General features: G+C 59.0%; 1 protein-coding gene across 1 annotated transcript in view; it reads left to right on the top strand.

The window, feature by feature from the left end:
* Positions 1-401: 401 nt before the first annotated feature.
* LOC119094053 (steroid hormone receptor ERR1) overlaps positions 402-24,049 on the top strand; it is a gene marked incomplete at its 5' end in the record, with an annotated part of 45,026 nt that continues 21,378 nt past the window's right edge. The window contains 7 exon segments of the mRNA XM_037217119.1: positions 402-506; positions 12,177-12,383; positions 12,926-13,049; positions 13,556-13,634; positions 17,431-17,573; positions 18,444-18,605; positions 19,108-19,322. Of these exon segments, the coding sequence (XP_037073014.1) occupies positions 402-506; positions 12,177-12,383; positions 12,926-13,049; positions 13,556-13,634; positions 17,431-17,573; positions 18,444-18,605; positions 19,108-19,322 (1,035 nt within the window).

Genomic DNA, 24,049 nt, shown 5'->3' with positions numbered 1-24,049 from the left:
AAGCCCAGCCTCACATGCTCTGGGGCCGGATTATGAGCTGTGTCGGCCCGGTGCCGGACGCTGTCCACGCCGGCCGGACAGCGGCTCAGAGCCGGGTGTCCGCTGTGGACACTGCACGGGAGGGAGGGGTCGAGCCGGTTTGTGTTTCAGCTCATCATCCCTGTTGTCCGAGGAGGTCCGCGCGAGTCAGGCGGGCCGGTATCGTGCTGGTGGGAGTGCCCGGGGAGGGCCGCGCTGGTCAGGCGGGCCGGTATTGTGCTGGTAGGAATGCCCGGGGAGGGCCGCGCTGGTCAGGCGGGCCGGTATCGTGCTGGTGGGAATGCCAGGAGTCGCGCTGGCTCAGTGTTTGCCGCTGAAACATGCACGTGGCCCGCTTCTGAGCCGTCGTCCCTGTACTGCAGGTTCGCATGGTGCAGGGGCACCATCAGGCGCAGGTGAAGCGGGAAGAAGTGGAGACGCCGCACAGCAGCGGCATGTACTCCCCCAGCACTACCAACCTGCCGCAGGTAATTGACCCCACACTAACACCCTCGCGCGCAGAATGTGCTCCCCATCCAGGTATGGGTCGTTGTCTTAGCACCAATGCCGCCACGTGCGTCCATGCGTCTCCCCAGTAACACCAGTCTCGCGTGTGGATACGCGAGCCCGACCCTCACACCACGGCTTGGCAGCACGTTCTGCCTGCTGGCCGTGCTGAGGCTCCTTCCCTGTCATCGGTCCGAGGCGCCAGACGCAGCAATGCTGCTGGGTGATGCAGCAGCGGCGCGGTGCTGGCTCCCGGACGGCGTCCAGGCGGCGCGCGGCGGAGGAGCCGGCGCCCTAGGCCAAGGTCGCGGCGTGAAGCGATGGCGGCAGCGTTCATGCAGTTTCCAGAACCGTGCACAACTCACGGATGGATACACTCCAGTCATGTCGGAAGCGGAGCGCTTTCCGGAAAACATTGCTACTGTGCCGACACTCCCCGCTCGTCCCAGAAATCTCGCCACGAGCGCAGCCGCGTGCGATATTGCGCCAGCCGCCGGTGCCTCTCCGACAGGCAATCGCCGGCTAATTGCCTCTCCCCGTCATCGCATGATGCGTCACGCTGCGCCACCTGTGCGTGCGTGCTACGCGCATGCGGCGGCTGCTCGGCGGCCGCGCGTCACGCGCCGATCGGAACGCGGATACGATCGGCGCTGAGTCAGCGGGGGTCTCGTGCGCCGCCGTCGTGCCGTCCCGCGCTCGCCGAGACGCTCAACAAAGCCCGCGTCGGCTTCCGCACCAGCCGCTTCCAGCGATGTCCGGTTCCGCCTCCGCGGTGGCCGAGCGGCCGGCCGTCGCCGCCGCTGCCACGAACCGCGCCTCTTCCGACGGGGGAGGCACAGTTCGCGGCAGCGGCGGCAGCGGCGGCGGCGGCCGGCCCTCATGGCGTGCGGATGTTGCGACTCGGAAGCGGGTGGGCTGGGGCGGCCCGGCGACCGTCGCCCCCGGGAGCCGACCCCGCCGGCCGTCTGTGTCTGCGCCGACGCGGTGGCCGCCGCAGATAAGGCTGCGCACGCTTCCGCCGACAGCCCCGCTTCCGCCGGGCCGGCGGCGCGTGGTCGCGGCACGTGCTGTGCAACCGGGCGCGAGCGCGGCGCGAGGGACACGGCCGCGCCTCACTGCAGCGTCGCTTGACCCCGCGCAGCTATCCGGCGCGCTGTCCGGGGCCTGCGGAGAGGTTTGCGTTTGCTGGGGTCGTCCCAATTGGCGACGGCTTAAAACGTACGTCCTGGAGATGTGGCGTGGCAAGCGAGTGAACGCGGAGATAAAGAAGCTTGGCCATTTCACTTGCCTTTTGTCTTTGCTCAAAAAGATATCGTCCAAAAAGTTAAGTTACCTGAAACAGGCGAGCCAAAACTATGTAAGTAATGCGGTGTACTGAATCAGTTCTTCATCAGTCCTGCGGCTCAAATCCGGCCAGTCGCCGTGTTTATTTCCCGGCATGAGTTATGTCCGAGCTATGTATAGCCAACGAAACCAGCCCGTGAATGATCACACTGGAATCTAGCTTGAATTGCCTCGGGACGTTTCCGCGTGACCTCACCAGCGGACATGGCGGTCAGGAAAGCCACTGTCGGGGGTGCACCAGACAGCGCTGACGTCACTACCGTCAGCCATGGGCCCGGCTCGAAGAAGCCGTGTGCAATCTGCAGTTGAATGGGAGTCTGACGTTGTCTGATACTGAGAGTACTGCTGTTGAAGGGAGTGTCCCACCGTTTGGGGCCTCTGTCAGAAGCATACTCTGGTGAAACCTCAGGACCAGTTAGCTTAATGATAGCACTCGGTAGCACTACTGCAACGCCATCAAAACACGAGAAGAATGCAAATTTTAATTATTTTCAGGTCCAAATTACGCTGTGACGCTTTGCAACAGCGGACACTTCTTTCCCGCAGTCGCGACAGTCGTCGTGGCGACGGCGGAATCTGCTGGCTGCCCGCTGTCATCTTTTACTGAGAGGGAGTGTTCCACATATGTGTGGGATTTTGAACTGAAATGACCATCTTGAAGATCATTCGGTGCAGTTCACAGCCTTGCACGTCTTAAGACTTAAACCCCTCTAGTTTCTGAGCTACACTCCCGCGAGGATATGCAGGCTATTTCGGGAGGATTGTTTCAAGATCACCCGGGCATCCATGACGCCATTATGACGTAATTTAGATACGGTCATGCCGTTAGCCATGTGGCGATCAAGGCTAAGAAAAATGTAATTGTCGAGTCGTTCATAAATGACGTTCGTGAACACGGTTTCCAGATATGACGACGATCAATTGGCTCTCAATCAATGTTGTGCAAGGTGCGATGACGTAATAAGACAATGACGTGTTAAGGAACTCATTTACGAAGCAGAGAAATTGTGTTGTTCAGGGCTGACTTTTCCACTTAAATGTCTACCAATAGTTGCAAGTTATCTTATTTAATCATACTTAATGCTTGCTTCGCTATCTTCCAGTGTGGAACATTCCCCTGCATGACGTCAGCACAAACGAGCATTTGTGATTGACACGGGGGCGGCAAGGGCCAGTTGCCGAAAAGTGCATTGGTTGAAGTTTGAACCATGCGTCATGATAAACCATGTGATACTCAGTTTCCCAAAGCCAAAGTACGCTTCGAAAAGAGCTACAGTAGTAAACGCCATAGAGGCGAAATCGAAGTCATAGTGTAGTGTTTCGTTGAATTGGTGGGATGATAGCTCCATGTTCGCGCATTTTTTTCAAATGGTGTTTCTAGCTTTCGTAGCGTTTATTACACATATATTTTGACACAGAAGTGTGTCGCAATCACTTTACAAAACACACACGTTGGAAAAATCTGCGCCAACGAAGGGTATTACTTGCATCGTGGTGAATGGAGAGTCAAATAAGATTTCTCCCTCAGCAGCTGCTGCTTCACATTGAAATTCTGAGCTGTTTGGAAGGATAATGAGAAAACTGCATTGCTGATCAAATCGTACGCGTCTGACCTAACAATAAGTGAAAGGAATAAAAAGGTGGCATGCTTCCTTCAAGGGCGTTAACTGTCACACGCCAGTAGTCTGGTCTTCTGTGTTCTGTTGTTGATAGTGTTGTAGGCGATGTATGAGGATGGTCATAAATTCCGCGGGCCGTTCGATCTGTTTTCGTGCCTCAGGGTGGGTGGCGTTCCGATGGTGGCGCAATTTCGGCTGTTGGCCCCACTGAAAGCCTGAAAGCTCACCCCCACCACGGTCTACCGGCGCGGGACTCGGTCGTTCGATTGAAGCGGGCCGCGGTTGGGCTGCTGCGAATGCGGACAGTTGGACGTTCGATGCTTCCATTCAGCCTGCGCTTCGAGCCGATGTTTTTTAATGCCCTGGTGACCGACTGGTTCACGGAGTGACATTGGGCCTCCATGGAGCGAGCCCGGGGCCTTCGACATTGGGCCGCCGCGGACCCAGCCCCGGGGGCCTTCGACATTGGGCCTCCATGGAGCGAGCCCGGGGCCTTCGACATTGGGCCGCCGCGGACCGAGCCCGCCGTTGCCAAACAGAGGAGCGGCTTTTGGTTTGAATGAAGCGAATTTACGCATTCCTGTGCGACCATCGCTAGGGCTCATAGCTGTCGCACGAAACGCCTTTTTTACTTTAAAAAGCACTGCGGACGGGATGTTTACATGACATAATTTGGGTTATTCTAAACATTACGCGCTTGCGGAGGGTTTAATCGCATAAGCATGACAGGACGCCATCTGGTGATCGCCGGCGATCTGGAAACCGAACGGCGTCTGCAGATCACCCTGATCGCGCCGAAGCACTGGTCGCGTGGTGTGACGTCACGCGTGGCCTTAACCCCGGGAAGGTTACGCAAGCCGGCAGCACTGCACGGATCCGCGGTTTTTGAGAGTGACCGCGGCATTGCTCAACGGGGCATCGCTGGAATGTTGATGTCGCGTGGCATCGGGGTCGGCGGTGTAAACGGCGGCCCGGCGCGTGGTGTCGGGTGTCACTCTGATCTCCTCGTTAACTCCGACACTCACTCTCCGCGCCGCTCCTCTGTACTGTTTTCTTTTTTTCCGTCGTCCCATTTTTTCCTTTCTACCTTGTTGCAGCGATCTGTCCGGGGATGTTGCCAGCTGCCGCCGTTGTTTGTCCCGGGATGTTCCCAGCTGCCATCCTCGTTTGATCCCCGTTTGTCCTGGGATGGTAACATTAGGTGTTCGGTTCTGAAGTTTGTTGCGTGTGGTAATAGTTGATGACCGAATATTTTTCTTCAACGAATGATGTACACTTCGACTGGACTGAAGTTTGTTTTTTTATTCAAGAAACCTGAAACTGGACAAATAAAAAAGACAGCCGAATGCAGCAATAGAAGCTGATACTATATGCCCGAAGTCAATGCGGTTGGTTGGTGCGCATCAGCGCCCAAGCAAATTTTTGATTCCGTTGAGACCATTCAGGCTGTTCTCTCACTCGTCTCCAAATAATCTGTTACTGTATCTTTTCTTCTCTCTCCTGCGCTTTGCGCTCGACTTTCATTGTCGCGGCCGATCGTTAAGGTAATCATCGTCTCTATTATCAGCGTGCCAAACCCGAATCAAACAATTATGCCTGATGGAAAAGCTGTTTTCTAGTATGCGTTGCGACTAAAGTTCGACAGATATAGACCGATATGGCCCTTGTGATACGCTTCTGGAGGACAGAAAATGCTGGGGCAGCAGTCGTCGGACCACACGGGCACGACATCCCATCGTGAGTCCCTGGAAAGGTAAATGGCTCCCACGTTGGCGAAATCGTTGATCCACTCATGCACGCTACCATAGAGATTATATCACAAGGCCTGTCGTGCAAAGGTTCGGCCCCAGGTGGGTAAACCAAGAGACAGCTGCCGAACAGCAAGCAGTTGACTGGTAATAAACAGGGAGTGCGATGAAGAGTGGCGCGATATTCCTGTTTTAAAGCGATCAAAAAACTGCGTTTTGATTTGTTTCTTGTCTTTTTTCGGCTTCTCTTCAGCACGCGCTCACCGAAGGCCCCGTGAGGCAAGCCATCATTTTCCGTCGGGATCCCGCCGGCGGGTTTAAGCCAAGCTGGGGATCGAATATCCCACTCCTTTGTTTCTTTTCGTGATGTTCTGGAGTGTACCAAATGTGTTCGGGCAGCCTAGAGGGGCACCTGCGTTGCGCTTGCGTATTTATAGGCACGCGCCGCGAGGTGTCCGTCGAGTGCGTCATCTTGCCCAAGGTTTTCGAGCTCGAGTCTGTCGTCAGCTGCTCAGAACGATCGCGCTCGGCCTGGCCATCGTGTCGTAAGATCGCTGAGGGTTTTTAGTATTAATGGGCTGGCAACTGGTCGCGTGCCACCTAGATGTCAGGGCGCGCTTACGCCGGAGATCAATGGGGATGCCTCGGCGGTGATTTTTGGCAGCGATGTGTCGCGAGCAGACTGCATGCTTTGGCGGCGGAGTGCACCTCAGCGGGCGTCACCCACGGTTCTGTTCCAGAGGACGTACTAGTGCTGGGGCATCGGTATGGCGCACCAAGAGTTGTGGGGGAGGAGGGAAGCCGCTTTCGTTGCTGCATGCATATCGATATATGACATTCCATGCGACACGTGGCTTGTCTGAACCGTCGGCCGTAACGACGGTCGATGGCGAACATGTTTACCTGCTACGGTTCACGGTTGTTTAACAATACGTCCTAGTTGTAAACCCATAAAGCTGGCGCTAACGTTCTGGCACCAGAAATCGGCACTGTTCCGGAGGCCTCCGACCCGCTTGTTGTTTTCTCTTGTTCAGAGAGCGCGGTAGGTATGCTCTGGGTTCGAGGATATCTGTCGAGATTGCCGTTTCGTGCGCCACGTATTGATGCTTTCGGGCGTGCTGGCTGCGTTTATTACTTCGCGTTCACTATTTTGTGTGGGAATCAAGAATAGTTTCAAAGACTGCCCTTCCCGTCTTGCGGTGCTCTCAGTGCTCTTAGTGCTCAGTGCTCTCAGTGCCTTACGTTGGCTTTCTTCAGTGGTCGACAGGCTTATCAAGGGGGCCTTTTTCGGCACGAATGGAGCGTCATTTTAAAGACGGCCCGCGATGTTGGACGCGTGACGCGGACGTGCCATCCTGTGCCTGCGCTCCAAGAGCTGCGCGCGTCAGCATTCCTCCCTGTGGTCCTGTTGTGAGCGGGGAAGCAAGACAGCCCCGCTGGCGGTGCCGCTCGACGCCCGTTCCAGCATACGTGGCGTTCCGTACAATGCACACCGTGCGGACAGGACGGGCTGCTCGCCGCGCCAGGGCGTGGGCGGCGTAACAAACCGATGAGTCAGGAGTGGACCCGCTGTCTGTTTGTTTTTGAGGTCTGTCGTGGGGCAGCGATCTGAAGCAGCCTGGCGCAGCCATGTGAGGTCAGCCAAATAATGGAGACGTTTAAAGGACGGGTCTAGTAACACTAACGAGTAAATCAAGCGTAGCGTTGCCGAAGTATGTGTGCATCATGCTAAATTACGGCAATGTCGGGATATGCATGCGAGCCAAAGTCCGCAAGCCAGGAACGTAAATGAGAATATAACTTTTACAAATGGGAGGTGCATGCAGCATGTAAATATTTTCTCCATTATTACGCGAACCTGCAACCAGTTCAAAAGGGAATGGGCCCGCTTCACGCGATCATTCTGGCGGCCATCATTGCTTGATTATTCTAGCTGCGTTCACGCCCTGATCATTGTGTGCATATCCGGATGTACGTTTTACCTGCTGGAGCGCGCCGCCTCTAGCAAGACTCCGTCCTATCGCAAGAGTAACTCATACGCCGCGCGGTGAATAGCATTCGGCAGTCTGACAGCCTGTGGAGCGTCCACGGTTACCTGCTGGAGCGTGCCGCCTCTAGCAAGACTCCGTCCTATCGCAAGAGTAACTCATACGCCGCGCGGTGAATAGCATTCGGCAGCCTGACAGCCTGTGGAGCGTCCACGGTTACCTGCTGGAGCGCACCGCCTCTAGCAAGACTCCGTCCTATCGCAAGAGTAACTCATACGCCGCGCGGTAAATAGCATTCGGCAGCCTGACAGCCTGTGGAGCGTCCACGGTTACCTGCTGGAGCGTGCCGCCTCTAACAAGACTCCGTCCTATCGCAAGAGTAACCTGTACGCCGTGCGGTGAATACCATTCAGCAGCCTGACGGCTTGTGGACCGTCCACGGTTACCTGCTGGAGCGTGCCGCCTCTAGCAAGACTCCGCCCTATCGCAAGAGTAACCCGTATGCGGTGCGGTGAATACCATTCAGCAGCCTGACAGCCGTTGCAGCGTCCGCGGAAGATGAGAGCGATATGCTGGATGCCGGGTCATTTTCGTCAGCCGGCGACCGAGCCGGCGCCGCCGCGATACGCGGGACGCAAACAAGTCGCTACCGCCGTTCACACTTGACTGTCAGGAGCTGAACCAGGCCGTCACGGCCCATTTGCGGCGCAAGTGGCAACGGCGACTCAACAAGCCCACGGCCGTGCAGTGCCAGATGGCCGCGATGAGCGCGGGCGGGTGTCCATGGCGCTGGCGGTGTGCTGCGGTCGGATGAGGTGGTCTGCTGTTGGCTGCCTCGTGGTCCGCGCTGGCTCCGCCACGCCCTTCTCGGGCTCGTGGCGGAGACGGGCTCGTCTGCCGGCGCCGGGCTCACGCGTTATCGTGTGACACGGTATCGATGTATTTGTGGTCGCGTGTTGCGGGATAGGCGTGATGTCTCTCGGCTAGGGTTGACATCACGCCAGACGAGCGAGCCCGGCAGGACTGAATAGAACTTAATCACTGAGATCGTACCATTCGGAGTGGCGGTCGTTGCTTGTCTGCAGCGGCGTTAGTGTCCTCGTTTAATGCGGGTGTGTCAGCGTATGTGATTCGCACACCTAGCTAGTCGGTTAGTCCTGCTATTTTTTTTTTTTGGGGGGGGGGGCAGTGCGATGCATGACCGAATGGTGGGTCACCACGCCGCAAAATGTTACCTTCGACACTCGTGAAGAAGATTTCGCAGGTTTCATATTGCAGCACTGTGGCCGATAGCACGCCATCGCAGCTGGTTCGGAAGAGAGGTTTTGCGCGCCTTATCACACCGCTCACGGAACGGCCTAGCACTGTGTGCCAACCGCATTCCAGCGGTGTTCTAGTAATGAGACCTGGCGGGGACCCTGCAGTGGACCCGGTGTCTAAGAGCTTCGTGCCGCGATGTGTCACGGGCGGCGGCGGTGGCATGCGGCGCGTAATGTACGGCCCACAGACGTCACGAGGTGCGGCACGCGCGTGTGGAGCCGCGCCGCTGAACAGCCGCACCGATCGCGGCCGGCGGAAGCGGCGGCGCAGGGCAGGCAGCCCCGCCCGCCGCGCCTCATTCACTAGAAATTGATGACGTTAGCCCTTTGGCGGTGTATGAAAAGGACTGAGGTAAAAATCGCGCTCTCCCCCCCCCCCCCACACCTCAGAGGGATGTACGGTCATCGATTCCGGTGGAGGCCAAGGTCGCTCGTGGTCTGTCAGTGGCGTTCGGCGGGAACTGGTCTTGCCGCTTGCGGCGGCTCGCGCGCGGTCCAGCACCCTTCGTAACCGGGAGCAGTTGTCATCGCCCGTTCCCCAGACCGACCGGCGTCTCTACCACGGACAGCTATAGAAGTTAATCACGGCAGTCGCTGAATTGGAACTGGGCTGAGGCGCTGGGCGCTCAGCAACCGTGCGCCTCGTCCGTTCCCACCACCCGACGATCAAATAACAGAAAATCGCGCTGGGGAGACGAACGCGGCGCGGCGTGAACGCCCGACCGTGGGAGAACGGCCGGTGCCGCCGTCCAGCGTTGGGTTACGCCGCGCGCGCACGTGTGCCGCCGCGAGCGCGGTGCGTGACGCGACCGACGGGCCGCGAGCGTGCCGCGAGACGCGACGGGTCCGGCGGCGAACGTGCCGACGTTACAGGTGCGGTCAGCCCGTCTGCCGCTGAGTCAGCGGCGCCGAGTGGGGCAGCTGCGGGGTCACCCCGTGGCCCGGCCTCGGCCCCTGGCCGCCCGGCCCCTCGCCAGACGAAGGCCTTTGACTGAAGCGTGCTCCCAGCCATTGAGAACCTGAAGCAGAGCCTGGGGATGGAGCGCCATGCGGTTGAACGAGATCCACCAGGTGTGAGCTGCTGTCATGTAGCTCCTCATGCTGACGCAGCACACGAGGTCAAGCCGGTTCATGCGGATGAATATGCAGATCGGGGTGCGTTGGTGACATGAATACACTTGGACAGCCTACGACCGATTCGGATAAGTGTCCTCCGCGTAGTTCGTGGCGTACTGCACATCGCCACTCGGTTCGTGTGTCGCGATGGGCGGGGGTCGGGCCATATTGGCAGATTATGGTCAACGATCGGGCCGCATTAAGGTCGGGATCCGAATCAATATTTAGAGTAACTTGGACAGATTCGGCTAACTGCTGGCGGTAATAGTTTGTAAATTGCTGCTGGCAGTCGGTAGGTATTTGCGACCAGCCACGTAGTGGACGTGTGGGTGCCGGTGGCGTAGTGGATAACGCGTCTGCGTGAACTACTGCGCGTCTGGGAAACCAGAGGTACGGGGTTCAATTCCCCGCGGTGCCCGTCCTTCCTGCCAGGGTGAGAGGCAGTGATGCGACATAGCCTCAGCAGCTGCGTGCGTCGTAAAGCCTCAATGACGTCGACATCGACAGTGGACTTGAACAATGCTAAAACTGTGTTCGCATTGTCGCTACCGTCTTGAGCATGTTGCGAACGCTCAAGGCGAAAAGTGTGTCGTAAAGTGGCCGTAACTCCACATCAGACAAGCCAATGACCCGTATGCCCCAGAAGTCGCTCGTCGGGTAGAATATGAAGGCTTCCATTCACGTAACCATGTACAGGTTGTGGAATGCGTCCATGGGAAGCACCAAAAACCGGGAATTATCCGCGCGCACCTCCGGCAATACCTTTGTCTCCTGAACTCCATACTGGAGATGGTTACATAATGTGATAAATGGAGAGGAAATGAGCTACGAATATTGGATTTTGCTCTGGGGCCGTAATGTCATGGGGCTTGAGGTTTTAAGTGCGTGGGACTCACACTCGGCCTGTGATTAAGTGTTAACGTATGTGAGTGACAGGCTACAGTTTTCACGGACTGCTGTCAAAAGCTCTGCCAAAAAGCATATCCAGGGCGTTCTCTGAGGCTGTGTTGAAAGCTTCGTCAAGCATGCGCAAATTTTACCCTTATCTTTTTGCGAATTGTTGTTTAGATTCAGCGGTATATGCATTTCAGACCATTAACCACCGTTTTCGTTGCTGCCGCCCTATTCTCGCCCGCTCGTCCGTGCCACAACTGCGGCCGATTGTTGGTCGCCCTTGGGTGGCATGCCGGCTCCTGTTGAGCACAGAAGCCTGGTGTGATGGTGGGCGGAGTGAGCGCGGGTATTCCGTCCCCTTAATGCCCCTTATTAATTAACTTAATGACGTCGTGGCTGGTAACTACCACTCGAGCCCATAACAGACTGTCTGAAGCAGGACACATGCTATTTTTGGAGGGCAGTGACAAACCGCACGCGCCAAGCCGCAGGACCCATTGATCGGTTCGTCACGTGACGGTCTGGACTGGTGACGCGTGCCGGCGTACTCCGCTGGCGCTGGTGTGATGACGCGTCGGTGGCTGATCCCGGGCGGACGCCGGCCGTCGCCGACAGGCGGGTGGCCGGCGGGGAGCCCGCGCTCCGGCGCCGGCAGCTCACGGCCGGCCGTGCGGCCCCAGCGCCGTTTGGTGCTGTTTGCTGCAGCGTGGCTGGGCGGTGCCCTCCAGCTGACCAGGAAGGTGGCGGCGGCACAACGCGACGTGGTGGGCTTGTGATAAAGTGAAGTCGGCAGCGCGCCACCGGTGTTCGGTGGCGCCGGACGCAGTCAGCGACCTGTGACGGGTGGCCCGGGATGCTTGCGCTGTTTCAGCTGCAGTTGCGGCCTGTGGTCCTCTCCCGCGCACAGTTCGCGCTGTGTGGCTTGCAGCTGTCGTGCTATCTGCGCCCCGGCTATGCCTTTAGTCCTGTCCCGTGGAGGGAGCCTCTGAAATGGAAGGAGGTTGAACTAGTGTTGTCCAGGCGAAATGGGGGGGGGGGGGGGGGGCGGGGCTGTATCGCAGCTGGAGCGACGTTCAGTAACCCGCCTGTGATGACTTCCCCAGCGCAAGTGTTGTCGCGAAGGACTCAGCTGACGCCCCTTGTTGCTATGCTATCCCCGGTGACGTTTGTGTTTGTCTGGCCGCGTTGTGGAACGCTTGTGGTGGTGCTCTCAGTGCAGCGTGGCGACCCGCTCGGCAGTTGACAGCCCTGTCTCCGAGGTGGCGCGTACCCGCCTGGGCCTCGTTGCCTCCCCCCCCCCCCCCATTCCCGTGTCTCCGGTGGCCCGCGCTCCCCCTCAGCGGCTGCTAACCACGCCGTCTGCCCCGTCTCGGCCTCCATCGGCGCCCCCCCCCCCCGCCCCTCTCCCCCCAGTACCCGCCTGGGCCTCGTTGCCTCCCACCCCCCCCCCCATTCCCGTGTCTCCGGTGGCCCGCGCTCCCCCTCAGCGGCTGCTAACCACGCCGTCTGCCCTGTCTCGGCCTCCATCGGCGCCCCCCCCCCGCCCCTCTCCCCCCAGTCCCGTCTCCGGCGCCCTGTGCCCCGTCTGAGCCGCTGCTAACCCCCGCCGTCTGCCCCGGCCAGGTGGAGTTCTCTGACCGGGCCGAGTTCGAGGTGATGGACGTGCCGGACGGCGGCGGCACCAGCTACCCGGCGGCCGGCGAGCTGTGCGACAGCCGGCCGCCGTCGTCGCCCAGCGGCCTCGACAAGGGCGCGCTGTACGAGTCGCCCTGCTCGCCCGACCGCCAGTTCTGCTCGTCCACCACGCTGAGCGAGGGCGTGCAGTTCGAGGTGCGAGCTCGCGCGAAGTCGTCCGGCGGCGTCGGCCCGGTGCTCCGGTGCGGAGCTCTGAGCCGGTGCTCCGGCCCGGTGCTCTGAACCAGCCGCTGGAGCCGTGCCGAGGGCGACTCTGCTGGAGATTCGTGGAGCACGGCCGACACCGCCAGCGCGGCAGCCGTGATAGCAGCGTTTTATACTGGCTCGACATTGTTTGTGTGTTCATGTGAGCGGTGCTTGGCGCGGTGGTAGGTGCTGGGCTCTTGGTTGGTCGAGGCTCGCGATTGATTACGCGTTGCTTTTTTGCTGTGATTGGGGCGAAATCCCGCAAGCGCTGCCACGTGCGTCGAACATGCCCTAGACGACTTTGGGAAGCCACTTGCGCGTGGTCTACCAGATCCCCGCTGAATCACAACGTATCGACCGGCTTCTTGCGTCTCTTTTTCCCGGCTGGTCGCGGCGCGAGGCGCCATTGATCGGTGCTGTATTGTGCGTCGATGCCGCCCTGCTGTCGTCGCCTGCCCGCGCCAATACTGAGTGCGCTCCGCTCCGCCCAGGTGCGCGGCGAGGACGACGCGCCCAAGCGGACTTGCCTGGTGTGCGGTGACGTGGCCAGCGGCTTCCACTACGGCGTCGCCAGCTGCGAGGCCTGCAAGGCCTTCTTCAAGCGCACCATACAGGGTGAGCGCGCGGCGTGCGGCTGGTGATGAGAAGCCCGGGCCGTTGGAATGTCCGATGATCTGTTTCTAGGTTGATGGAAGTTTTGCTTGGGTCTTCGACCACGGACAGCTCAGCATCGTGAGTGGTTGGCGCAGGTAGCCAGGTGTGCGCGTGCTGAGAGATCCACTGTTCCGTTAGTGTAGGCTTTTCACCCATGCTATCCGTGCACACCAGCAGCGTATACCGTGTAGAAGCCTGCGGAAGTTTTCGGCGAGCTTCCTTGTGTCCGCCCGGACACACCTGACGTGCTGTGGAGGTTCTGCTGACCTGGGGGAGCACCTCCGTCGTTCCGGCGCGCCAGTCCCATCTGCGGCCGTGGCGCGTGTCAGCGCCGATGCTGCTCCGTGTCGACACGCCGACATTGAGCGGCTCCTGACGGCGCCCCTCTGCCGGGCCGGCAATGTGTCGGCCAGCGGCGGCCGGAGCGGGGCCCCCGCTGACGCCCGGCGGTGCCGCGTCCGTTGCAGGTAACATTGAGTACACGTGTCCGGCCAACAACGACTGCGAGATCAACAAGCGCAGGCGGAAGGCCTGCCAGGCGTGCAGGTATGTGCCGGACGTCGCAGCGGGCCACGCGCCTCGTCCTGGCCAGGGCGGGCAGGCTGCGTGATCGGTGTGTTCGTGCGAGCGGGGCGTGTGCGCGGGGGCGCGTGGCGAGTGTGGTTGCGGCCGCTTACCCGGGCGTGTGCGTGCGTGTGTGGATGAGAGGAGCGTGAGCCTGCGGGCACGTGTGGTGACTGTTCGTGCAGTCGGTCCGCTTGACGGCAGATTGAACTGTGTGTAGTGATTTCGTGTAGTCGTTCCGCTTGACGACAGATTGAGCAGTGTGTAGTGACTGTTCGTGTAGTCGGTTCGCTTGACGACAGATAGAGCAGTGTGTAGTGACTGTTCGTGTAGTCGGTTCGCTTGATGGCAGATTGAACTGTGTGTGGTGACTTCGTGTAGTCGTTCCGCTTGACGACAGATTGAGCAGTGTGTAGTGACCGTTCGTGCAGCCGGTCCGCTTGACGACAGATTGAGCTGTGTGTAGCGACTGTTCGTGCAGTCGTTCCGCTTGACGACAGATTGAGCAGTGTGTAATGACTGTTCATGCAGTCGGCCCACTTGACGGCAGATTGAGCTGCGTGTAGTGACTGTTCGTGCAGTCGGTCCCTCGACGAGAGATTGAGCTGATAGGATGGGCTGTGGATTCATTACAACGGGTGTGGAAGGTGCAGTTCCGCCGCCGCTCCCGCTCCGACCTCCACTCGGCCCGTACGGGGTGGAGTGGCCTGGCTCGGCCCCGCAACGGAGAGGCGTGTCCAAGAGTCTGGCTAACCGCTGCAGTCCTATTAAGAGTGTATTCGGCCGCGGTGGCTACTGGTCCCACATTAGGCAGGCGGCCCGAGTTTCCCCCGTCACTGCTCCAGTTCGGAGCCCACGCAGTCTGTGCGCGTGTTCAACACTCCGTAGCTGGCCCCGCCTCCCGCCCTCGCCCCCCGCACGGGTGCAGCCGGCCGGCGCGGTCTCCAGGGGCGTCACCGTGGCGCGGCGCGCCTGCAGGACGGCGCCACACCACCCATCACGCGGCCGTGTCGGCGTCATCACGTCGGCTCCGCCCGGCGCTGGCGGGGGCCGCCCGCGCACCTGTCCGCCCGCCGCGCTCGACCTGGGCACCATGTCGCGGGGTGTGTCGCAGATCGCCGCAAGGCGAGGGTGGACAGCGCGGTGTCTGCCCGTGGCTGATCGGCGACGCTGACGCGCGCTGGGTGGCGAGCGCCGCGTGCTGAGAGCCCGGCGCGTCACTGCTGCGCCGTCGTCAGCCGGCGGTCGGACCCGTGGAGGGGAGCGACGTGCGGGCGACGCTAACGGCTCGGCACCGCTCGGAGGTCGCTGCTGGAACGGTCTGCTGGTCAGGGGCGGCAGGCAGCGGGCGCAGCTCCCAGGCCGCGGCGCCCGCGGACGCCCGTTGCGATGTATCGGCCGGAGGGCGCCGACGACGGACCGCGCAGCTGGCGGCGGCAGAGGCGTGCGTCCAGGCGGCGCCAGTCGTCGCCTCCGACCAGGGCGGAGCTCGGGGCAGGGGTGGCGCGCAACGGCCTGCGCCGTCGCCAGGAAACTGCTGTGGCAATGTCAGCTGGTTGGTGACGAATCAGGTCGGCGTGGAGCGCATGGGGCGCTGCGCTGTATCGTTATGGACGCGCGGCCGGTTAAATGGGTTGCGGCGCAGTGCCAGGATTTGATTTAAGTGCGAACGGCTGCTGTCGATCGCTAGATCAAGTCGTGTATCATGGATCAATCAAGTTAGCATTCAGGTGTGGACACGGTGTTCTGCAATTATCCTCGTTCACTGTCGACATGATTGGCTTCAAACATCCCAAACACCAGTTTTGTCTTCTTTGTCAAACACAGGCCGTCTTAGTTTCGTTTTGTCTTCAGCGCGTCGTACCGGCTCCGATCTAGTTGGTAATTTCGCATTGCCATTGCGCTCTCAAGTGCTCTCGGTGATGCTGAGACATGTCTCAGATGCGCCTCGCCTTCGACTGGCAGCATCTCGTCCCCGGGCATGAGTAGCTGCAGACTGCTGTCCAACAATTTTGTTCAACTAGCGTTCATGAGCTTCTGGTTTTGCTGCCGGGCGATGACGTTCGTAGGCGCGACAGACCGAGCCATTAGTCACTGCCAGCGGGGATCCGGCTTATTAAGTAACGCCTGGGGATGCGTGGAGCAGGACGACCTCTCGTGGCCGCATGAGCGGAACGGTGGCGCGCGTCTCCTTCCGGCGGGTGGTAACGGTAAGCCCGACCGGCGGCTGGTGACTCACTGTTGACGGATATAGCGCCTGCTGTCCCCGCGAGGACGCGACGATCCGGGTCGCGTCGGTCGAGGTCGAGTCGATCTGGGTCGGGTCGGCGATGACAGGAGGCTCAGTTGATGTGGTGACGGTGACGTGGCACGCACGCCACTGCCCCCCCCCCCCCCCCTCCCCAGGACGCTGTCTACCGCATCCCGCCGGGGCGCGGGGGGGGGGGAGGTCAGGCACTTGTTCCGTGGGACCCCAGCCTGCCGCGCGGTTTCTGCAGGAAATGACTTCAGTGGAACTCACGGGAGCTCCGCTGCAGTGACGCGACTGCCAGAGTTTGTCCCGGGCTGCGGGCGTGAACTTCCGCGTTGTACTTTCGTTTGGCTAAGTACGTGATGTGGGCGGCTCCGTTCGGTAGGAGCTGGTCAGGACTCGCTGTTCTTCCCATGTGCACTGGGGTTTGATGAAGCTGGGCTTGTGTCCGCGCTTTGCTGGAAAGGCTTTGCTGTGCGTTGCGTGCTTGGATGTCTTTGTTCACGGTTGGATGGGATTTGATGTAGCTGGTCGTTGGCGCTGAAGCCTCCTGCATGTAACACCCCGCAAGTGGCCGGGCCACGATTGGACGGATGTTGAGTCGTAGTGAAGGCCGTCGCGCAGCTGTATTGTGGAGCGCCAGACGTCGGCGCGAGCAGTCTGACTCGGTCAGCGCCGGCGAGCCCCAGCCATGCGGCCGCCAAGTGACTGAGCGATGCACGCGGCGCCTACCGTAACAGTATTGTGGGCAGGACCGCGGCCGAACGCTCCTAAACTGTTTCGCTGTCACCAGCTGTGCGCGCGCGCGTGTGTGTGCGTGTGTGCGTGTGGGTGGTTGGGTGGGTGGGTGTGCGCATGGGTGTAGGTGTGGGTTTGAATCTGAGTCTGAGTCTGGGTCTGGTCTGGTCTGGTCTGGTCTGGCTGACATCTCTGTTGATGATGCGACGTTTGCGAGCCAAAGTGACCGTTGACCTGCGGAGGTCGAAGCCGTGTGCAGGCGCTGGCTGGTCGGCCTCTCAACACACTGTGACGTCTGCGTCGTCTGGCGAACCCCAGACCTGCCGAGTGCGTACCGTCCCAGGCCGGAGTGTCGCTCTGGTACGTCCCGGACCCGCCGGGCGCGTGCCGTCCCGGGCTGGAGTGTCGCTCTGGTACGTCAGGGAGCCGCTGAGCGCGTGCCGTCCCGGGCCGGAGTGTCGCTCTGGTACGTCAGGGAGCCGCCGAGCGCGTGCCGTCCCGGGCCGGAGTGTCGCTCTGGTACGTCCCGGACCCGCCGAGCGCGTGCCGTCCCGGGCCGGAGTGTCGCTCTGGTACGTCAGGGAGCCGCTGAGCGCGTGCCGTCCCGGGCCGGAGTGTCGCTCTGGTACGTTCCGGACCCGCCGGGCGCGTGCCGTCCCGGGCCTGAGTGTCGCTCTGGTACGTCAGGGAGCTGCCGAGCTTGCCCCGTCAGGCGGACCGAGCCGAGCGCACCGGCTCGGTGGCCCGCGCGCGGCGACACCTCCGCTGACCGCGCGCCCCCTCTGGCAGGTTCCAGAAGTGTCTCAAAGTCGGCATGCTGAAGGAGGGGGTACGACTGGACCGCGTGCGCGGCGGCCGGCAAAAGTACAGGAGGAATCCAGAGCCACCGTATCAAATGCACTCGGTGCAGGTGAAAAAGCCGTCGCTAGAAGGTGAGACGGCCCGGCCCTGGCTCGGCGTCTGCAGCCGACTGATATTACCTCAGCACGCAATCGATAGTTGAGCAGTTGATGCTTTCGCCGGCACCCGACGAGCGTTTGTTAATGGCGTTCGTGATCAGTCGTCATGTGCCATTGGTCATTGGGGTGCCATCGTGTGGCTGCCAGGGAAGATGTGACGCGCAGACCGCATATTTATGGTGTGCTGGTGCGCACTTTTGTATGCCTTTGTTTAATCAGTCGCATCCGAATTAGTCCAAACGCGGGTTTTCTGCATGCATGTGTTAATTGCCACGCAAATAGCGTACATTTGAAACAGCCTGAAATTCCGGATGTTTGCAAGCATGTGAGAGCGTGTCATCTTCAGTAAGCGTCTCCTAGCACTACAAGGCGGAGCAAGTAGTGTGATCAGCGGCCTCCCCTTTTGACTCATTTTACGCAATTTTGCGGTGGCGCACGGTGGGGTAATTGGTAATTGGCGTAATAAATACGGTGGCGCACGACCGACCTCGGTGACAGATGTCGCGCAAAGGTCGCTGGCGCCTGTGAGATCCGAGCGGGCTGGCGGACCGCTGCTTCACACGGCGTCCGACAGACGGCGCTGCGGTGCCTGTGCGGCTGCGCAGCTCTCGCCGTGCTGTCCGCGGCCGGCCTCATCGGCTGTCATCATCCGCTCTTCTTCCGTAGTGTATTGCCTTACTCGGCGGCTGAATGGGTTCACCACTCGCACCGACCACTCGACACAGGGCACACGGCCGCGGCACCCGGCGCACCGCGAGCAGCCGGAGCTCTGTATGGTGTGACATCACCTGACCTCAGCTGACCTCACCTGACCGTTTGTGGCCCCTATGGCTGGTCCGGCAGACAACACGCTGCTGCGGCATCTGATGAAGTACGAGCAGCCGGTGCCGAGCGTGCCGCCCGACCGGTCGATCCCCGACCTCGAGTACCGCACCGTCTCGGCGCTCGCCTACCTCTTCGACAAGGAGCTGGGCAACTTCATCGGATGGGCCAAACAGCTGCCCGGTGAGGGGGCCCGATGCTTGGGAAGGGGAGGAAGGGGTCTGGACTGCAGGATGCTGGCATAGTGGAGAGGTAGGGAGCGTAGAGTGGATGGCAGTGGGTTACGAAACTCGTGGTGATGGATTACGCGTCGCTTTTTGATACGACTTGCGCATTTTCTGACATGGGCGTGGACAGTTTCCTTGCTCTTCAGTCGGTCGAAATGCGTTGTTTATTTTTATTCAACGTAAGATTTATACCGTGCGTGGTTCGTCTTTGGGTAGAGTGATCCGTCGCAGATTCAGTACTATCCTGAATGTCACTGGTGATATGCATACATGCTAGGGGAGATTCAAGCAAACCATCACTCGGCGGCTTGATACGCCATCGCCAGGTCAGTTAGGTCTTGACCCCCCCCCCCCCTCCATCATGCATGTATCACCCGTCCCCCCTCCCCCCCCCCCCGCCAGCGTCGTCTCGCATGTCCCCGGCGCGTGCGTGGCTCTGACCTCGCTCCCGCCGGCAGGCTTCGGCAACCTGGAGCTCAACGACCAGATGAACCTGCTGCAGAGCTCGTGGGTGGAGGTGCTGACGCTGTGCTTCGCCTACCGCTCGCTGGCCGAGGGCGCGTCGGCCGGCGACGCCAGCCCGCCGGCGCGGCCGCAGCTGACGTTCGCGCGCGACCTCACCCTCGAGGAGAAGGTGGCGCGCGACTGCGGCCTCGAGCAGGTGTTCCTGCAGGTGAGCACGCCGCGTGGAGCGGCGGCCGGGCGCACCGAGGGACGCTGGGGTGGATGGATGGAGGGCAGATGGCGGCGCAGGGAGGCGTCGAAGTGGGTGGTGCCGCCCGGCTGTCGGGCTGCCGTGGAGGGGCGGGGCGGTGAGGTGGTGGAGGAGCGGAGGCGGGGGCTCTGGGCGGCGGGGTGGTGATGAGTGTGGCGCTGGGAGGCGGCAGGGCGGTGCGGCTGGGGCCCGCTCGCGCCACGGGAGCCGTTGCGCGAGGCTGGCCTGGCGTGGGGAGGCGGATCGGAAACCGGAGGGCAGCGGGAGACGCGAGCGTGCACCGAACGTAAGAAGGCGAACAACAACCACCTGGCCAGGGTGGAATACGACTGATAGATGTTTGACGCCGCAGAGCGAGCTTGTCGACTTTGACGCGGTCGGAGAGCGGGCGCAGAGATGCAGGACAGTGGAGATGTACTACAGCAGACTCCCACTCGCAACACGAGGATAGGCGGCGCCACCGACTGGCTCGGAGATGCCCCGCGCTGTGACGGTCGAGTTGTGCAGCGACTTCGCAGCGATGAAGGCTACGCTCTTGCGTCCACGTCCAGCCTTGGTGCCCCTCTTCGGGCGGTCAGAAGGCGGGGGTTCGACCATGCCGAGGGCTGAATTGACGCCGTCCTAGGCGGTAATAGGTTTGAGGCCTGGGCGTACTGTTTGGTGCTCTGCCGAACAATATGGCGCTGTAAGGGGAAAAATGCGCTCGGGCATAAGTCCACCCTGATTTGGCGTCAGTTTTGGCGTTGCATATTGGCTGAACACTGGAAATCCGTACATTGTCCAGATGAACTATTCTTTTGACTGGCAGCAACCTTCGTTGAAGCGTCGCGCTTAACGCCGCCACTCAAATGTCCACCTCTCGTCTGCGTCGCCTTTGCCTGGCTCATCAGATGAAAAGGCATGCCGGGGCGCTGTCCCTGGATTTCGGTATTGTCATTTCTCAGAAGGACTTTGTGCTACCATTAAAAACAAATGTCGTGTTTGGCCGTGGATAAATAAATTATTTTCATTAGGTGGCTCGAAGGATAGCAATCAGAGGTTTTCGAATTTAAAGTCCTGCGCCAAAATCTATGGAGGTCATACAACTTTGACCAGCTCTCACGAAACATCGTTAGTTTAAGGCATCGAAAGCAAAATGGCTCACGGCCGGACATGAATCCTTTGACAAGTGGAAGACGACCGGCAGCACGTCATTGCGTGCCAGCTAACCCCGTTTTATTGCGAGAAAAGGTCACAAACAACATTTTCCATTGTTGTCAAGGAGACACGCCCTTTCTGGGCGCCATGACAGCGCGTTCCTCTTGTCCTCGTACGACGCGAGTCAGGCGAGTAAGGCGCCATTGTACTGCAAGTCATGTTGATAGTCGCTAGGAACGCCTTCAATGGCGCCATATGTGGAAAATATCCGAATGTTGCTCGGATGTTTGTGGTCATTGAAGAATGGAAGAAAGGCTATTTGAGGGGAATCATTGCTTCTCAAATGGCGCACGGGCACCCACAAACATTCGAATGATAAAAGGATGCTGATAACGTACTAGTACAGGACAGTTTAGTCTTTTGACTATCAAAATGTGTCATGATTTAATGTTTTCTATTTCCAGGGATGTAATAAGTCTAGGGCGAGTGCCAAAGCGGCAATTGTCTTTAGACGTCTTACAGCGCCTTGCGGTATCCCTAGGTGCCATCATGTTGACTTTCCACTCTTTCAGCTCATTCCTGGGAGCCTAAGCTTCCCGTCGTTGATGGAAAACAGCGAGTGCTGCAATATTTTTCGGCATTTTAAGCAACTCTTTGTAGGAACTGTCTTTCCGCTATCTGTCGGCGGGGCCAGACAAAGATCAGAAGGAGATTGCGCCGAGTTTTAAAAATCCGGCAATAACAAACAGTCGGCAGTCGCTGCCACGTCACCTTTGGCACCTGGAAAAGTGGCTCCACTCCTGTGTGACGCCATTACAACAGCTCAGCTGAATACAAGATCGCGAAAATGGCAAATGTCCAGAATCTTTAAGAGTCAAGGGTCTTTGAGAGTCTGGACCTTCAAGAAGAACCTCTCCTCGGGTTAGCATACACCTTAAAAGGGCCTCCCTTGGAAGAGGAAAGGGCTCTCACGTCTTGCGCATCTTTAAAACAGCCTCGCCCAGGAGCAAGTGTAAAAATTGAACGCCTCTTGAAGTACTTATATTGCCTCCAAAGAGGCCATGTTTGCTAAATATGGGGGCCTCTCTCAGAGTCAGGAGCGTTGATCAGAGCCTTCCGGGGCCCAAGGGCCATCCGCGCCTTTTCAAGGTAACGGAACGAAAAAAGCCAATTGAAGTCACATCCAAGGTTGATGCAAGCCTGGTTAGCATTGGTTCGTAAGATGTAAGTCGTAGGGAGCTCAGTCTCATCTTAGGGGGCGGCAGGCCATCGGGCTCTCCGAAAAAATTGGCTGTGCGTGTTCTACTGTTATGGAAAACCTATGGCCCGGTGTCATAGCTTGTTGTTTTATATGTCAAAGTTCTAAGGAGCGATGTCGAGGAGTCATCAGACCATGTGACAATAAGTGCATTGGAAAAGGTGCCTTTGCGAAAAGGATGGTATGCCGTTTGTCGGGACATGCCAAACTACCTTCCCACAGACGGCGCCACAGATAGGTGCCACAGCTGACAGGACCCTGCAGCTGACGTTTTACAGCTGAACGGCTGTAAAACGTCAGTGCGCCGCGTGAGTCGTTTCCGGTGTGGGTTCATGTCTACTGGCGCGAGAAGTGTGAGATCCCTAGGTTCCTGGCAATGGAAGCGATATTGTCAAAACAGCGTGCACACCACGGTGGCTTTTAGATTTCAGATAATTAGACGCGACAGCATTCCTGTGCATATGATTCACCGAAGCCATGAATATCGCGTGTAAGAATGTACGGTCTCGGCTTTAAAAACGCGCAGAATGCCAACGCCAACATGATCGTCCGGGAGCCACAGTCAAGTTGCTTCATTTCCTGTCCCGTTGATCACCGATGGTACCCGATATGGAGATCGCCGTAAGCGACAATGCCGCGCTATCGCTCGGGGGGGGGGGGGGGGGGGAGTCCGGGTTCGGATTGGTGGCTGGTTGGTGGTGTCCGGTCGGCGCGGTGCTCCAATTCCGGGCATCACTCGTGGTCAGGAGGGCGGTTCTCTGGGCCCGGGATGTAGCAATAACTGAGAACGGGCGATGACGAGGGCGCATTCTTAACATGGAACTACAATGGTTAAGGTGGTTGTACAGGACAGGGCTCTACTGAAACGCCTTCCTGGCGTTCCCCACCGTTTTCCAATGATCTTTAGAGCTACTCGAACTAGGTAATATCATGATGTCGTAAAGCAGCATTTCGGCGCCAACCACTGCACAGCAAAAGCTGCGTCGCTGCTTCTGCTGTGTAGGTTTGGACTACCGGACTGCAGCGCCGGGCTTGGAGTGCTGGCTCCCGGTAATCCACCGTGAGGAGACATTTTTGCGGACATCGTTGCAGATAAAGCGATCGGTTTGTGAAAAGATCACGTAAAACACGCATTACATTCCAACTGATGCCCTCGGAAACATCTTTTGGCAGGGCCAGTCCCTGGCGCGTGTTTCTGCGGCGGTACATGCTGGCAACGAGTCTGTAACGCTGGCATACTGCAGACGCGAAAGCTGCGCAGCGCAACCTGCTGTCTCGGATTCCTAGATTGACGACGCGTTTCGGGCTTACCACCTTTCAGTCATTAGTTCGGCGCTGTAGACCCGGACTGTCGTCTCTCGAGTGACTATCGCACATATCGCGGGGACCAGCGTGTTCAAAGCGGTCCAAACGTGTTCAGGGCATGAAACCTGCCGTGGGATATCTCCGAACTCGGAGAGCGACTCTTGCGTAGGCTCTCGACTGGACGGCGTATTGCGTGGTGTCGGGGTCCCGAAGCGCTCATGCTTGGCCCAGCCTTTCATGCGTATATATATATATATATATATATATATATATATATATATATATGTAATATGCACCTTATCTAAAATTTAGATTTTATGATACGTGTGTATTGTATATTATAGAATAGAAAGAGAGAGAGGAGAGAGAGAGAGAGAGAGAGAGAGAGAGAGAGAGAGAGGAGAGAGAGATTGAGAGAGAGAGAGATGAGAGGAGAGAGAGAGAGAGAGGGAGAGGGAGAGAGAGGGAGAGGGAGAGGGAGAGGGGAGAGGGAGGGGAGAGGGAGAGGGAGAGGGAGAGAGGAGGAGGGAGAGGGATGAGGAGAGGGAGAGAGGGAGAGAGGAGAGGGAGAGGGAGAGGGAGAGGAGAGGAGAGGGAGAGGGAGATTTATATCGTACTTGCATAATGCTATTTTCGGGAAACAACACAACAAGCTTCACTGGAGTGTCTGTCGTCGCCCAAACTCTTGTTCTGTCCCGTATGTTTTTTTTTCTGTTTCTGTCGTGCACGCGCAGCTCTGGGACCACCGCAACGCACTCCGGTCCCACGGGAGTGCTGTGACCTGAGCTGCAGGGCACGTGCTCTGGTCGATGATATCGGGAAAGGACTGATGGCGATGTTGGGCCTGCTGAAAGCGATCACGACATATTCAATAAATCACGGTTGGCGTTGTTCGTGCCGCGAACACTGGACCGTCGCTGGTCAGGATTCGTCGGCGACGTTGCTTATGGCGCCGCGCCACGCACGAGACGCGCAACTCAGATGC

Source organism: Pollicipes pollicipes, unplaced genomic scaffold (assembly GCF_011947565.3).
Source record: "Pollicipes pollicipes isolate AB1234 unplaced genomic scaffold, Ppol_2.1 Scaffold_4002;HRSCAF=4701_pilon_pilon_pilon, whole genome shotgun sequence".
NCBI classification, from domain to species: domain Eukaryota; kingdom Metazoa; phylum Arthropoda; class Thecostraca; order Pollicipedomorpha; family Pollicipedidae; genus Pollicipes; species Pollicipes pollicipes.
The sequence above is the reverse complement of the archived record's forward strand: the minus strand, read 5'-3'. Positions and strand labels throughout refer to the sequence as shown.